At 37.5% G+C, this 12,544-nt stretch overlaps 1 protein-coding gene across 1 annotated transcript; it reads right to left on the bottom strand.

Moving 5' to 3' along the window:
- Positions 1-10,652: 10,652 nt before the first annotated feature.
- On the bottom strand, positions 10,653-12,289 carry glrx3 (glutaredoxin 3). Its single transcript, XM_053327241.1, has one exon. The coding sequence runs from the start codon at positions 12,282-12,284 to the stop codon at positions 11,307-11,309; it is 978 nt and encodes a 325-aa protein (XP_053183216.1). The 5' UTR covers positions 12,285-12,289; the 3' UTR covers positions 10,653-11,306.
- Positions 12,290-12,544: the final 255 nt, after the last annotated feature.

The raw sequence follows: 12,544 nt of genomic DNA, 5'->3' as shown, positions 1-12,544 counted from the left end.
TAAAACTACCTTAAAAAGGAACAAGTGCACTAAAAAAACTACTCAATTACAGTAACGCGAGTTGTTAGTATGTATTTTCTCTTAACATACCCCACTCAGCAGGGCACCATAAAGTCTGAGGAAACATGTCAAAGAATGATTGATATAGTCCAGAATAACTTGAAGTGCCTCACAAAGGATATCACATTCTGCTCAAACTGTCTACTGAAGATATTTGACCCACTCTGTGACTGTATAAGACTCCTGTGTTCTGGAGTGAATCTTTGTCAGTGTCTCAGGTATGCAGACATGAACCGAGCTCGTATTAAAACATGTATTAAGACAGGACTTCTGATTTGATTCATCTTTGCCGTATATCTACACAGTTTTGCAATAACACAAGTAAATGGAATTCGTTACTTTCCACCTTTGGCCACAACCCATCCTAGGTAGCCTTAGATATTAAACAATATGTGTGAGGCACATATCAAGACAAGATAAAGTAACATTTTGTAGATGCCCTTATTCTATTATTGTTTATTGTGATGACAGTAGTTAACGGTAAATACTCAGTAAATATATAGGGGGGTCTGGGGTGAGAACTACATAACTCATCACATATCTCCTGTAATGTCAATTGTTCATGTTGACAGAGTTACAACTGTGAAGTGTAAAAGTTCTTAAAAGTTCTTTTGTTCCAAATGCGGATTGGATTAATACTGAGAGGAACAATGTCAGTATTTCAAAAGAAGAAGGAGCCAAGAGGATTACAATTCCTGTTATTAAAACAGTAGTGAAAGTAGAAGTTTGGTTTTGTATAATGAGCCAGAGAGAGTGAAAGGGTCAATTTCCATTTCACTTCACTGTTTTTGGTTTCATGCTCCATGGGACATCCCCAACCAAGCGGTATTTTCTCCTGGATTATGTAAATATTAACTTATCTCCGTTATCTCTGTCAACCACAAACACATACACAAACAAACACATATACACCTACACATGCAACATGAAAGATAGGTGGGCTGGATGTCAAGCTGCTGGGTGCTGTCCCCACTCAAAAAAATTAAACTGTTTTCTCGTGTGCATTTTACCTGTAGTAGTAATGATTGTGATGAAAACACAGATATATTTCAATGTTATCAAATGCTACCACATAATTGCCCTCCATGATAGATCAATGCATATGAATGGAGGTCAAGCCAAGCCCTGAGTCACAATCTGTAGTTGTAATCTGTAATTAAAACATAAGGTCATTGTGGTCAGCACAGTCAGAAGGGACAAGAAGAAGTTGAACTTTAGTTTTAGGTTACCACGTAAAGTTCAGAGCTGCCCACTGAGAACATTATACCATTCTCTAGAACTCATAGTTATGTAACTTCAAGTGTTTTTTTTAAATCTACATTTTATCACAATATATTTTCATATTACATTATTCAGAGACATAGTCTAATTTAAATACCAAAGGCTGAGCTAATTATGTACTGTTTGTATATATACATGCATACATACATGCCTATATCATCATCATGTCATATATATTTATAATCTATATGTCATATGAAACTTGAATGTAGATTAAAATTATTTTATTTTATTTTCTGCAATGCTGACTTGACGTTAAGCGATACTTAAATTACTGAGAAATGTTTCCCTCACACCTTTTTCTGCAAGCTCCACACACACACGCACCTTTTTTGTCTGAAAAACGATTTAGGTTTCAAGTTTATTTTATGGTTGTGACACACACTGTATCATTTCACAGTAAAGCACTTTCTCTACAAGTAATGACTCATCGTTTGGAAGCACAAAAAGTTCTCAGCAAACATTATTTCTTTGAAACCATTTATGAATAAAACTGTGTGAGAGTTTGTCTGCGGGCTAACAGAGTGAAAGCTTATTCTAATACTTGTACAGGAAGAAATGACTTTAACGCCATTTGTATTGGACTACCACCCACAGCATGGTGGAATTCTTACATTAAAAGTTAATTTGTGGTAGGTTTATTAGACTTGATTTCAGGAGCATGAACTATTCAAATAGCTCAGTGCAGCAACAGACTCACATTTTGTATTTACATTTTGTCATTTGGCAGATGCGTTAATCCAAAGTGATTTACAAGTGAGGCAAGACAATCAGGCATTAATGCATTGCTTCATCTGAGGGAAGTATTAGAATAAACAAGGTTATATTCATTAGGATTTACATGAGCCTTCTATATATTTTGTTATCTTTGTAAGATTTGTGAAAAAAACATTTCATGTTAAGTCTGAAAGTCAAAACTTCAGCTTTCATCAGCAAGACAAAATATTTTTGCCAGAGGGCCAGATCATAAATGATGATGTTTCCGAGTGCACTCAGAACTACTGCACCAGTATAATAACTAAAACATAATGTTTCCAAAGATATAAAATATGTATGAATTTTGTGCAAATGTGTCTAAAATGACGCACAAAATATGAAAGATATTTCCATCTGATGAAATGATGCTGATACATAAAACATGTACTTGAGTTTGAGTATTTCATTCAGTGAAAATAGCTTATAGTTTCAATAAAGAGCTAAAACAGGCTGACAAAGAGCATATATATATATATATATATATATATTTCACTGTCAGACAGTGTGGAATAACAAGAACAAGGAGTTCTGCAACAGATTCAAATGTGTCTCACATTATACACACTCTGTGAAGTTACATGATACAATATAATGTAATTTGAAACCAGACAATGATGGGTTTGTATTAGTGGATATATTTCAATGGCACAACAATTCACAAACAACATGTGAAGAAAGATCAGTCGGCACATTGTTAACTAAGTAGAAAGTCACAGAGGGGAATTCAGCTCCTGCTTTCTGTACTTTTGGCTTGTTCTGTTCTCTTACCATTTGTAATACTTCCCCACTCTTTGTTTTCGTCTCCCAGAGCCTTTCCGCCACCCTGACTAATCTCACAAATTAGTATGTGTTTCTCAGTGATTATGCTTTGTTAACTAAATGCATGTTTGAAGAAACTCTTACACCTACAGTCCGAGCTGCTACTGTTACACTGTTAGCACATCTCATGTTGGCAGTGATGAGGCAGATAAGAACATGGATTTCATCATGCTGTGTTTATTGTTTGCCTGGGGAGTTTCAAAGAAGGTGGAGGTAACCCTAAAAAATAAAAATAAAAAACAGGTTGCTGTAACGACACCACGAGCATAAACACACACATCATTCATTATTCTGCTCCTGTTTCCTCAGGGAAAACATACCAGGGACTGGGTCTTAATAACAAAACATTCATATACTGTATATTAATAAAAATGTATTGTATAAAATGACAACATAGAGCAGCAAAAACTCAACTTATTGATATGAAACTGATCCTGAACATCACTTTAAAGGAGTCACTGATCCAATGGCCCAGCTACTTTAGGTTTTATTAAAGTGTTTCTTTGACGATTTGTGATTGAATTCCAACAAACTGAATAAACCTGAGTGTTTAATTAGTGTTAAATGCTAAAAAATTGTACGGTCTTCATTTAAGTTGTGTGAACAGGTACATCTGTCCAATAGCAACATTGGAATTCCCCTGGTTTGTGCTTCATGGGTGTGGGTGGATCCTTCCCCACAAAGGTGTTTTTATTGCATTTCTGGGCATTTGGACAGAAATTTACATGTTCAGTGGCTTCACTTTTCATTGGAGCATAATAGTTGTGTCACTAGTAAACATCAGTTTTATGATGATTTGAAAAAAAAAAAGCTCGGAGTCATGATGAGTTTCTTGAAAAAAAAGGAAGGAAATAAGATCAAAATGACAAATTACTTGGAAGAGAATACTTGGAATTTAGCTTTATTTATTTCCCCATGACACAAGACAAATAAAAAACCATGTGAAATAAACTTGTTATCCTTCAAGATTTCCATGGCAACAGCGACGTACATCCTAAAAGAAATCGTGGAGAGTTTGTATCGACATGAGTGAAGTATGGAAATATCATCAAAAAAATCATCATAAAAATAGTTCCTACCTTGAACACAATGCCTAGTTGCAAAACTCTGTAATAGAGATAACTTTTAGATTCAAATATAAACATTTAAAAATTTATAAGCAACATCAAAAACATATCCACAAGACAAACCTTTCTTTTGATCTGGTTTGACGTAATACTTTGAGCCGTTACAAGCCAGATTATCCATAAGTGTTGCCATCTCACTGATGTCCTTCTTCTCTCGAGCTAGAATAAAGAGTAGTAGACAAGAATTGATTTTATTTTGATTTCTTTTTTGTTGCCAACTTTAAAAATATATATATTTTTCCTATTTAGTTTGGAATTAATACAGGAGACATAACACAAGAGAGACTGAGAGTAGAGAAGACCTTATACACCAATCTCCCAGATCCCACCTACACTCACGCATCTACACACACACATACAAACCGCACACAGAATGAAGCTGTATAGATGACATGCTGGTTTAAAAAAAAAATGTCATGCAGCTCAGTAAACACCTTCACCCACCCAGAAAGTATACGAGGGCAGGTAAGTAGCTCCAACCACAATCCAGGGTTCAAACAGGCCTACACCACTACAGCAGGTGTCCACAATTAGATTCAACTATGGGTCAGTTTTTCCAGGGTGTTTTTTATTGAGGGGCTGTTTAATGATGCAGTGGAAAGTTTTATGTTTTTGATTAGTCATTTTAATTTCACTGAATTTCACTGACTATACCTGAAAGTTCCTGGTTGGCCCATAGACTTTACATTGTGGTGACATCATATATTTTTGTGCAATTTTTGTGGCCATTTTTGTGACCATTTGTGGCATTTTGCAATGCCACAAATGGTCACTGAAAAATATTGACTGCGAGGCTGAGCAGTGGTACCGTAGACTTAGAGACTTATTTGGTATTGGTTACTCACACAGTGGCTTGATCCATTTATGGTTCAATGAAAGTACTGTTGTTGTATAGGAAGAAATGACTTTTGTGTTAAGGCTGCCACCCATAAAAGTACATTTGTGGTAGGTTTATTAGACTTGATTTCAGGATCATGAACTATTCAAATAGCTCAGTGCAGCAACAGACTCACATTTTGTATTTACATTTTGTCATTTGGCAGATGCGTTAATCCAAAGTGATTTACAAGTAAGGCAAGACAATCAGACATTAATGCATTGCTTCATCTGAGGGAAGTATTAGAATAAACAAGGTTATATTCATTAGGATTTACATGAGCCTTGTAATTATTTTGTTATCTTTGGAAGATTTGTGAAAAAATATGTGAACATTTTGATGTTAAGTCTGAAAGTCAAAACTTCAGCTTTCATCAGTGAGACAAATATTTTTGCTAGAGGGCCAGATCATAAATGATGATGTGTCTGAGTACACTCAGGGCCCAAAGTTTACAAAGATTTAAAACGTGTCTGAATTTTTGCATGTATTTTCCAAGCTCCTGTCACAGAAATAGTAAAACGGGATGTTAAAGGGTAATAGCAAATAGTGAATGTACTTACTATTTTGAGTGAACTAGCCCTTCAAGATAGCTTACCAAACAGCAAGTGTCTGCCAAGGCTGTCCTCCGAGCCTGTACTGTCTAGAGGGGGCTCTATTTCCTGGATAAGGATGCAGTCTTTGCAGTCGAATGAATCAACTTCCCAGAGCAAGGTCCATCGCTGTGACCTCCCTGGATCAAAACCACAAGACACATCAAGGTAGCTGCAGTACTGATCAGTGAGAGGTACAATATGTAATAAAAATAATACTGTAGTTTACTCTCATTATGCAGAAGTGTGTTTTTTCTAAGACTGCTTTCTCTTTGTTAGTTATGATCTTGGGTGGTAGACAAGTTCCTGTATTGGCAGAAGGGTGAGACTTTGTTGGGGTAAAGTTTTCATGGGGGCAGAGTGCAGAGGAGGGAGGGAGGGAGGGAGGGAGGGAGGGAGGGAGGGAGGGAGGGGAGAGAGTTCAGCTTCCTCACAGCCTGGTGGATGAAGCTGTCCTTTGGTCTCGAGGTGCTGAGTGCTTTTCTGCCCAGACGCATGTTATAGATACTCCCCCCAGAAACGAGGGGAGTGAGGCACCAATGATCTTCCCTGCTTCATTCACTACAGTATGTGCTGGAGGGCTCTCTTATTGAAGGAGGTGCAGCTTCCAAACCACACAGTGATACAGCTGCCACGGTAGAACGAGCACATGATGAGTGCCGGGGCTCTGGCTCTCCTCAATTTGCGGAGAAAATGGTTCATTATGAGAATGTTTTTGGATTCTTTGAAGTATATCCCTATTGTCGCGTCCTAATGTTTAACTATTTTTTTGAGGATTTAATTTGAAAAAAATACAGTCTCAGTTGTTGCTGAACAGGTACTTTCTTTATCTGTTTTCCACAACATGCTCTATTGTACTTCACCATAGCAATAAAAAACATCTGTGAAATTAGATTTTTTTCCCCCCCTTGGTTATTAAGAGGTCTAATACGTCCCCGAGTTTTCATAGCTGCATACCCATTAAAATAATTTCAGTGCCGGGATTTTCAATGGTCTCAGCGATGGTCTAAAAAAAAAGAAACAATGTCTAAATAAAAAGGTGGGAATTCTCAGGGGCCTTTCCCACACTGCTACGAATACAATTCTTTTTTGGAAAAACGCTGGCCCAAAATTCACACTTTCAACATCCTACAAAATGTAAAACTAGCTTTGGAATTCAGAAAATCACATCTGTTGATACCTTATGTGTTCATGTCTTTGTGTGTTTTGGAGCATCTGTACACATGATAATTAGTTACCTTCCAATTCAAAGTCATTGCTCTCAGGGCGTATGCGGTAGGTCCAGGTCATATTTGTGCAGGTATCCCCTCTAAAAAATATTGTGAAAACCAATATACACATTTAGCACACCTTATAATAAATTTGACATACATACTTTCATTTTTGAAACATTTGGGCCTTTTACACTCTCTAAACATCACTTCCTTTATTCTGGGGCCTATTTATGATCTTGGGTTGTCTTGTTTCTGTTCTTCCTCATGACCCTGCCTTGTTGTAACCATGTTGTAAACCATTTTATTTTAATTAAAACTTAATTGGTTTGGACAGAGCTGATATTGTCTTTGTTGTTGTATATTAATAAAGATATAATCCAGGCTTAAACATGTGTGAGTTCAAATTGTTACACAAAATGTAGCCTACATCATAACTAAGAAGCAAACTAACTTTAAAAGGGTCACAAAATAGTGTTGAGACAATTCAAGCACCCAACAGGGCATTAAAATCCCTTCATAATGCATTTTGAGTGTAAGTGATGGGGGACAAAAGCCACAGTCCTCTAGTTCAAAAAATTATGTAATTACATATAAAAGTTTATCTGAAGCAAATACAAGGCTTCAGTCATCCAAATAAGTCAAATCAACAGGATATCATTCAAAATCAAGTATTTTAAGTGCCAAATTCTCTTTTTTGTTAATATACTTTCAGCACAGTTTGACAAAGAAACAAAAAGAATTTTAGGGAATTTTATAACTTAAATTTTTACACAAAACAAGTATTGTGCATTTTGTCCCCCATCACTGAAACTGAAAAGGCGGGGAGGAGGGGAGATTTCAATGGCTAGTATTCGCAGAAGGAATGATTACAACAAGCAAATCTCTTTCAATCTTTATATTGACATGTGACTCATTTGAAGACAGACTTTTAAAAAAAAACAGATGTGAACCCATCCATTAACTCATTGGCTGCCAGTCCTTTTCAGAGCAGAGCCCCATACTGCCAGCATTTTGACCGATCTTTCAAGACCCACAGAATATTGTGTTCTATGACTATGTAAACACCGAAGGTACCAAAAGAAAGAGAGAAAAACATAATTGACGTCAATGGCAGTGAACGGTTGTAATCAGATTGACATCTATAGACGTCAATGGCAGCCAATAAACATGTTATCATGTTGACTTGTTAGTAACAACAATGTAGTAGTTCATCAAACAAACTGCATATCAGACCAGTCACCATCACTGTGGTCTTACTATGATCAGTTGTCATCAAATATAGAGAGTTATGATGCAGACAAGATATGTTTAAGAAATATATTTCTAATGTAGTGCCTGTGTGTGTTTGCTTTGCTGTCTCACTTGCGCACACGTCCGGTCAGCAGCAGCTTCTTTTGGGCCGTCTCCTCCACAGTGATCACAAAGCTGTCCACTGCATTATACTCTTCGATATGAGCTTCTCTGTAACTGACTGCTAATTGAAAGTACCATTTCCCCAGAAACTGAAAAAAGACAGAGAGATAGAGTGGTGGAATAACAGTGTGGGGTGATGGCAACCGTAGAGAAACAGAAACGCTTTTCTAAGCCCACAACTTGCAGCACAGACCACTATTTGGAAAGAACAGAGACGGTGGAAATTGCATCTGTGGTTAGTGTTTAATATTTATCGTGGTATAGATCTGTATCTGCAGGAAATGCAAACAAATTACATATTCACAAAACATTCTTAACCAGGGTTATGCGAGAAGACTGACAGTAAATGAAATGAAATTGGACCAGTGATAGAAATACAAACCTCTGCAACATTTCTGCTGTCAGTTGTGATGTGAGTGTCTTTTGCATTTTCATACAAATACAAAGAACCTAATTGATTCAATCATTTTGTTTCTCACCTGCTGTGTGTCGATATTGCTGCTAGGCAGCCTCTCGGGATGAGGACAAGGACGAAAGAAGTATAACAAACTATGAAGAACAGTAACAGATAATGTCCCGTTCACCATGACTGCAGCTGAAGAGCCAATACTTCGAAATGAACCTTGGGACGCTCTGAATGTGTGTCATCTTCCAGCATGTCACTTTAAAGAGTGTGAGGTAAATTATTAACTTGAGCAAGCATGATTTTTGGACAGTCAGCTGTAGTAGAGAGAGGTATTGCAGACCTGGCTCAGTGGGGCCAGTGCCAGTTGAGTTGATTGATTTGCCAAATAAAAGGGTTCATTGAACTCTGTCTGTCTGTGCTCTCTGTTGAGGGATCCCACTGTGGCAGCAACTTGTGCCACACTGCAATAATAATAATAATAATAATAATAATAATAATAATAATTATATATGGGCTGTTTCTGTCCTTGAATGAAGAAGAACAGCTTTAGGACAAGCACATTAATCATTCTTTCACACAGACAGATTTGCTCATGCTCTAAAATCTGCTTGGAGAAACTTTCTTTACCTTAATCCTACTGTAGACTACCCTATGAACCCAGAGTTAGGTTAGGTTACTTTTTGTCAAATCTCACGTTCTTTTTCTATCATTTCAAGTTTTCATGATTTTATCAATAAATGCATTCCTAATTAATTCATATCATTGTTTTCTGTTTCTGTTTTAATTAGGGCTTTTAAAAAAAAAAACACCAGTTTATTCAAGCAAAAAGCACCAACTTCTACCTGTGCAGTTTTAATAGATAGAATAATGTGTTCTATTTATTGAGGTCATGTTTGGCATGGGTCCTAATTTAAAGCATTAGAAAGTAAGTCATTTTGAAGGAGGCAGACACAGATGCAGCAGACAGATTTACATATAACATAACATATAATATTTTGAGAGGAAATACGTTTTTAAGGAAATTATGCCATGTCAGTTGTTCCTAAAAGTAGGTTATTCTTGGTGTCCATGGAGACACCGGTCTGTAGTTCATGGTATTTATATATATTGGTAGTATGAGGTTTAAAAGCACTCTTATTAAACCATACAGAGTCATCATTGTCTTCTCAGAAAGTGGTGGTTTCTTTTAAATCGCTACAACAAAGCTAAATTTACTCAGTGCTACACTGAAGTTTAGTCTGTAGTCAACAAACGTGTTATGAAACATGTTTGAAGATAATGATAATGATAGGTTTTGGTAAACAAAGTACTGATGCAAATAAAAATGAATGATTAAATGAATGTTTGTATGACATTAGGGTCAAAACATCTGCAACCACTTTCCCAAAGTGACTTTTGATACTTACTACATATGATCATGAGGCTCAGAGATCAGATTATCCGTTGATGGGATTTAATTTACTTATATTTCTTTATATTTTTGACACTAACTTGATACAGCTTTGAATTACAGACACTGATCATGCAGTGTAAAATCAACCAGTCATTTTATATAATTATGTATGATTACTTTTGTCCTGCACACTTATAAATAAATGCTTTCCCTGCTTACTTCTATACTGACATGCACACTCAAGATGTGGACTAAAGTTAATACATGTTTTGTTGACATGGTCCAGAGCTATTATTTAAACTGTGCTTAAATGTTTGAAGCTGTTGTAATTTTCATTGTTCTTCACAGCTGCAACAAATACTCCATTAACTAATTAACAGAAAGTATTATTAATACTATTGGGTATTTTTTCAAGCAAAAACACCAAACAATCTCTAATTGCAGCTTCTTAAATGCAAATATTTGCTGTTTTTCTTCAACATAAACATATTTTTGACTATTGCTTGGACAAAACAAGCAAATTGAGGTCATCATTGTGGGCTTGAGGAGATAATTACTGTTATTGTGTCACTTTTTTAACATTACACAGACAAAACGTGACAAGAGAACTCCCTGTTAATGATCAACTAGCTAACATTGTGCTTCCAAACAGCTAGCCTTTTTTTTCTTAAGTTAAATGTAGTATCAAAAACAACACCATAACAGGGTTTTTTTTCATCATTTATTCATTATGTTATTGCTGAACAAAGTATTAACAAGTGCCTTGCAGAGTTAGTTCTAAGTACTGAAGCTGTTTTTAATCCTTAAAGGTGAAGAAAGTGTCAAGAGGAGCTGGACAGGACGGCACGATGAGTCAGCAGCTGGGTCAGTTGGTAAATGACACTAAATATTAACCTGTTGTCCACTGTGAGGCTTTGTATACAGAAAGAGCAGATGTAACCCCAAAAATGTTAAATGGCATCGGATAATATGAATGTAAGTCAAGCTGAAGGTGCTTTAACAACTCTTTATTAAATTAGGCTTAACTTCTCACTTTAAACATTTCTCAAGATATACAGTAGGGTCCAAATGTCTTCTGGACTCTACTGTTTTTCCAAGTATTGCCCAAAAGCAAAACACTGAAACACTGCAGAATAATTTCTCTTCATTTTAACTTAAAGTCAAACTATCATAATGCTGCAATGGGTTTATTATAAGTGAGAGAGAGCAAAAGAGAGAGAGAAAAAATATATTGTTAACTCTTAACTTGCTTTCATAAACTCTATCTTTCACTTCCTGGCCCTAGTGTTACATCAGCCACAGAGGACTCTTTTGGGCATCATGTGGGAAGCTGTTTTTGCTCTCCATCTTTGTTGACTTGGCAAATCCACCTACGACTCCCCCTTCAGCACTGATTGCAGGTCTCCGCTTTCCTTCAGCTCCTTGACTATGTCCAAACCTCCGATCAGCTCTCCTTTCACGTATAGCTGAGGGTAGGTGGGCCAGTTAGAGTATGTCTTGAGACCCTGACGCACTTCTTCATCCTGCAGAATATCAAAGGTGTCATAAAACACCCCGGTGCCGTTCAAAAGCTCTATTATCTGCCTGCTGAAGCCACATTTTGCAGCCTCCTTGTTGCCCTTCATGAACAGCATGACCGCACTCTGGTTGATAACGGTCTTCAGGCGGTGCTCCAGGCTGACAGCTTTTGGGCAAGTGTTTTCAAGCTCCCCAGACTCAGCCAGCTCCTTCACAATGTCCAGGCCTCCCACCAGCTCCCCGTTGGCGTAGAGCTGAGGGTAGGTGGGCCAGTTGGAGTAGGTCTTCAGCGTCTGTCTGACCTCCTCGTCGGACAAGATGTCGAAGCTGCTGAACTGGATGCTGTGCTCTTTCAGCAGGGCCACTATCTGCCTGCTGAAGCCGCAGCGGGGCTCCTGCGGGGACCCCTTCATGAAGAGCATGCAAGGTGCAGCATTGATGAGCTTCTTCAGCCGCTGGTTCAGCTCTGTGGTCTTACTTTCTGCACTTTCACCAGCACTTCCAGTGACTGCTAGGAGCTGTACCTTCTTGGTCAACTCTGGAGCATGTGCGCCATCCAGTCGATCCACATTTTCCCCTCCTTTGAAGAAAATGAAAGTGGGCACCGATGCGACTTCATACTTCTCCGACACCTCCGGCACTGCTTCCGCTTCCAGCTTCACAAACGTGGTGTGCGGGTGCTCCTTCGCCAGCACGGCCATCACTTCGTTCATTTGGCCGCACTGAGGAGCCCACGCTGCCTGGAAATGCACCACTGTCAGGCATTTTCCAGCTTTGGCTAAAAAACCTTCAAGCTGCTGCTGGTTCGTCGCCTCCACGAGATTCGCCATCTTTTTTTTTTCGTCACCCTGGTGACGAATCTGGCGTCACATCCGGGCAGCCTGGTAGCGTCTAGAACAGTCTTGGTTTTTTTGCTTTGTTTTTTTCTTGGAACCAAGTTCACTAGATGTAAGTGGAAATGGAAAAATGAAACTATTTCAATATAAAATAATGTAAATAAAGAATAAAATAGTAAATAAATAAAAATATCAATTAAAACACTTTGAATAACATTCAATGACAGATATACTTTTCTTATTAGTTATACATT

Source organism: Scomber japonicus, chromosome 10, assembly GCF_027409825.1.
Source record: "Scomber japonicus isolate fScoJap1 chromosome 10, fScoJap1.pri, whole genome shotgun sequence".
In the NCBI taxonomy this organism is placed as follows: Eukaryota; Metazoa; Chordata; class Actinopteri; order Scombriformes; family Scombridae; genus Scomber; species Scomber japonicus.
This window is presented reverse-complemented; position numbering and strand designations above follow the sequence as displayed.

Bases quoted from the DNA above. Each gene is read 5' to 3' on its own strand.
- glrx3 (XM_053327241.1), bottom strand. From the start codon at position 12,284: ATGGCGAATCTCGTGGAGGCGACGAACCAGCAGCAGCTTGAAGGTTTT.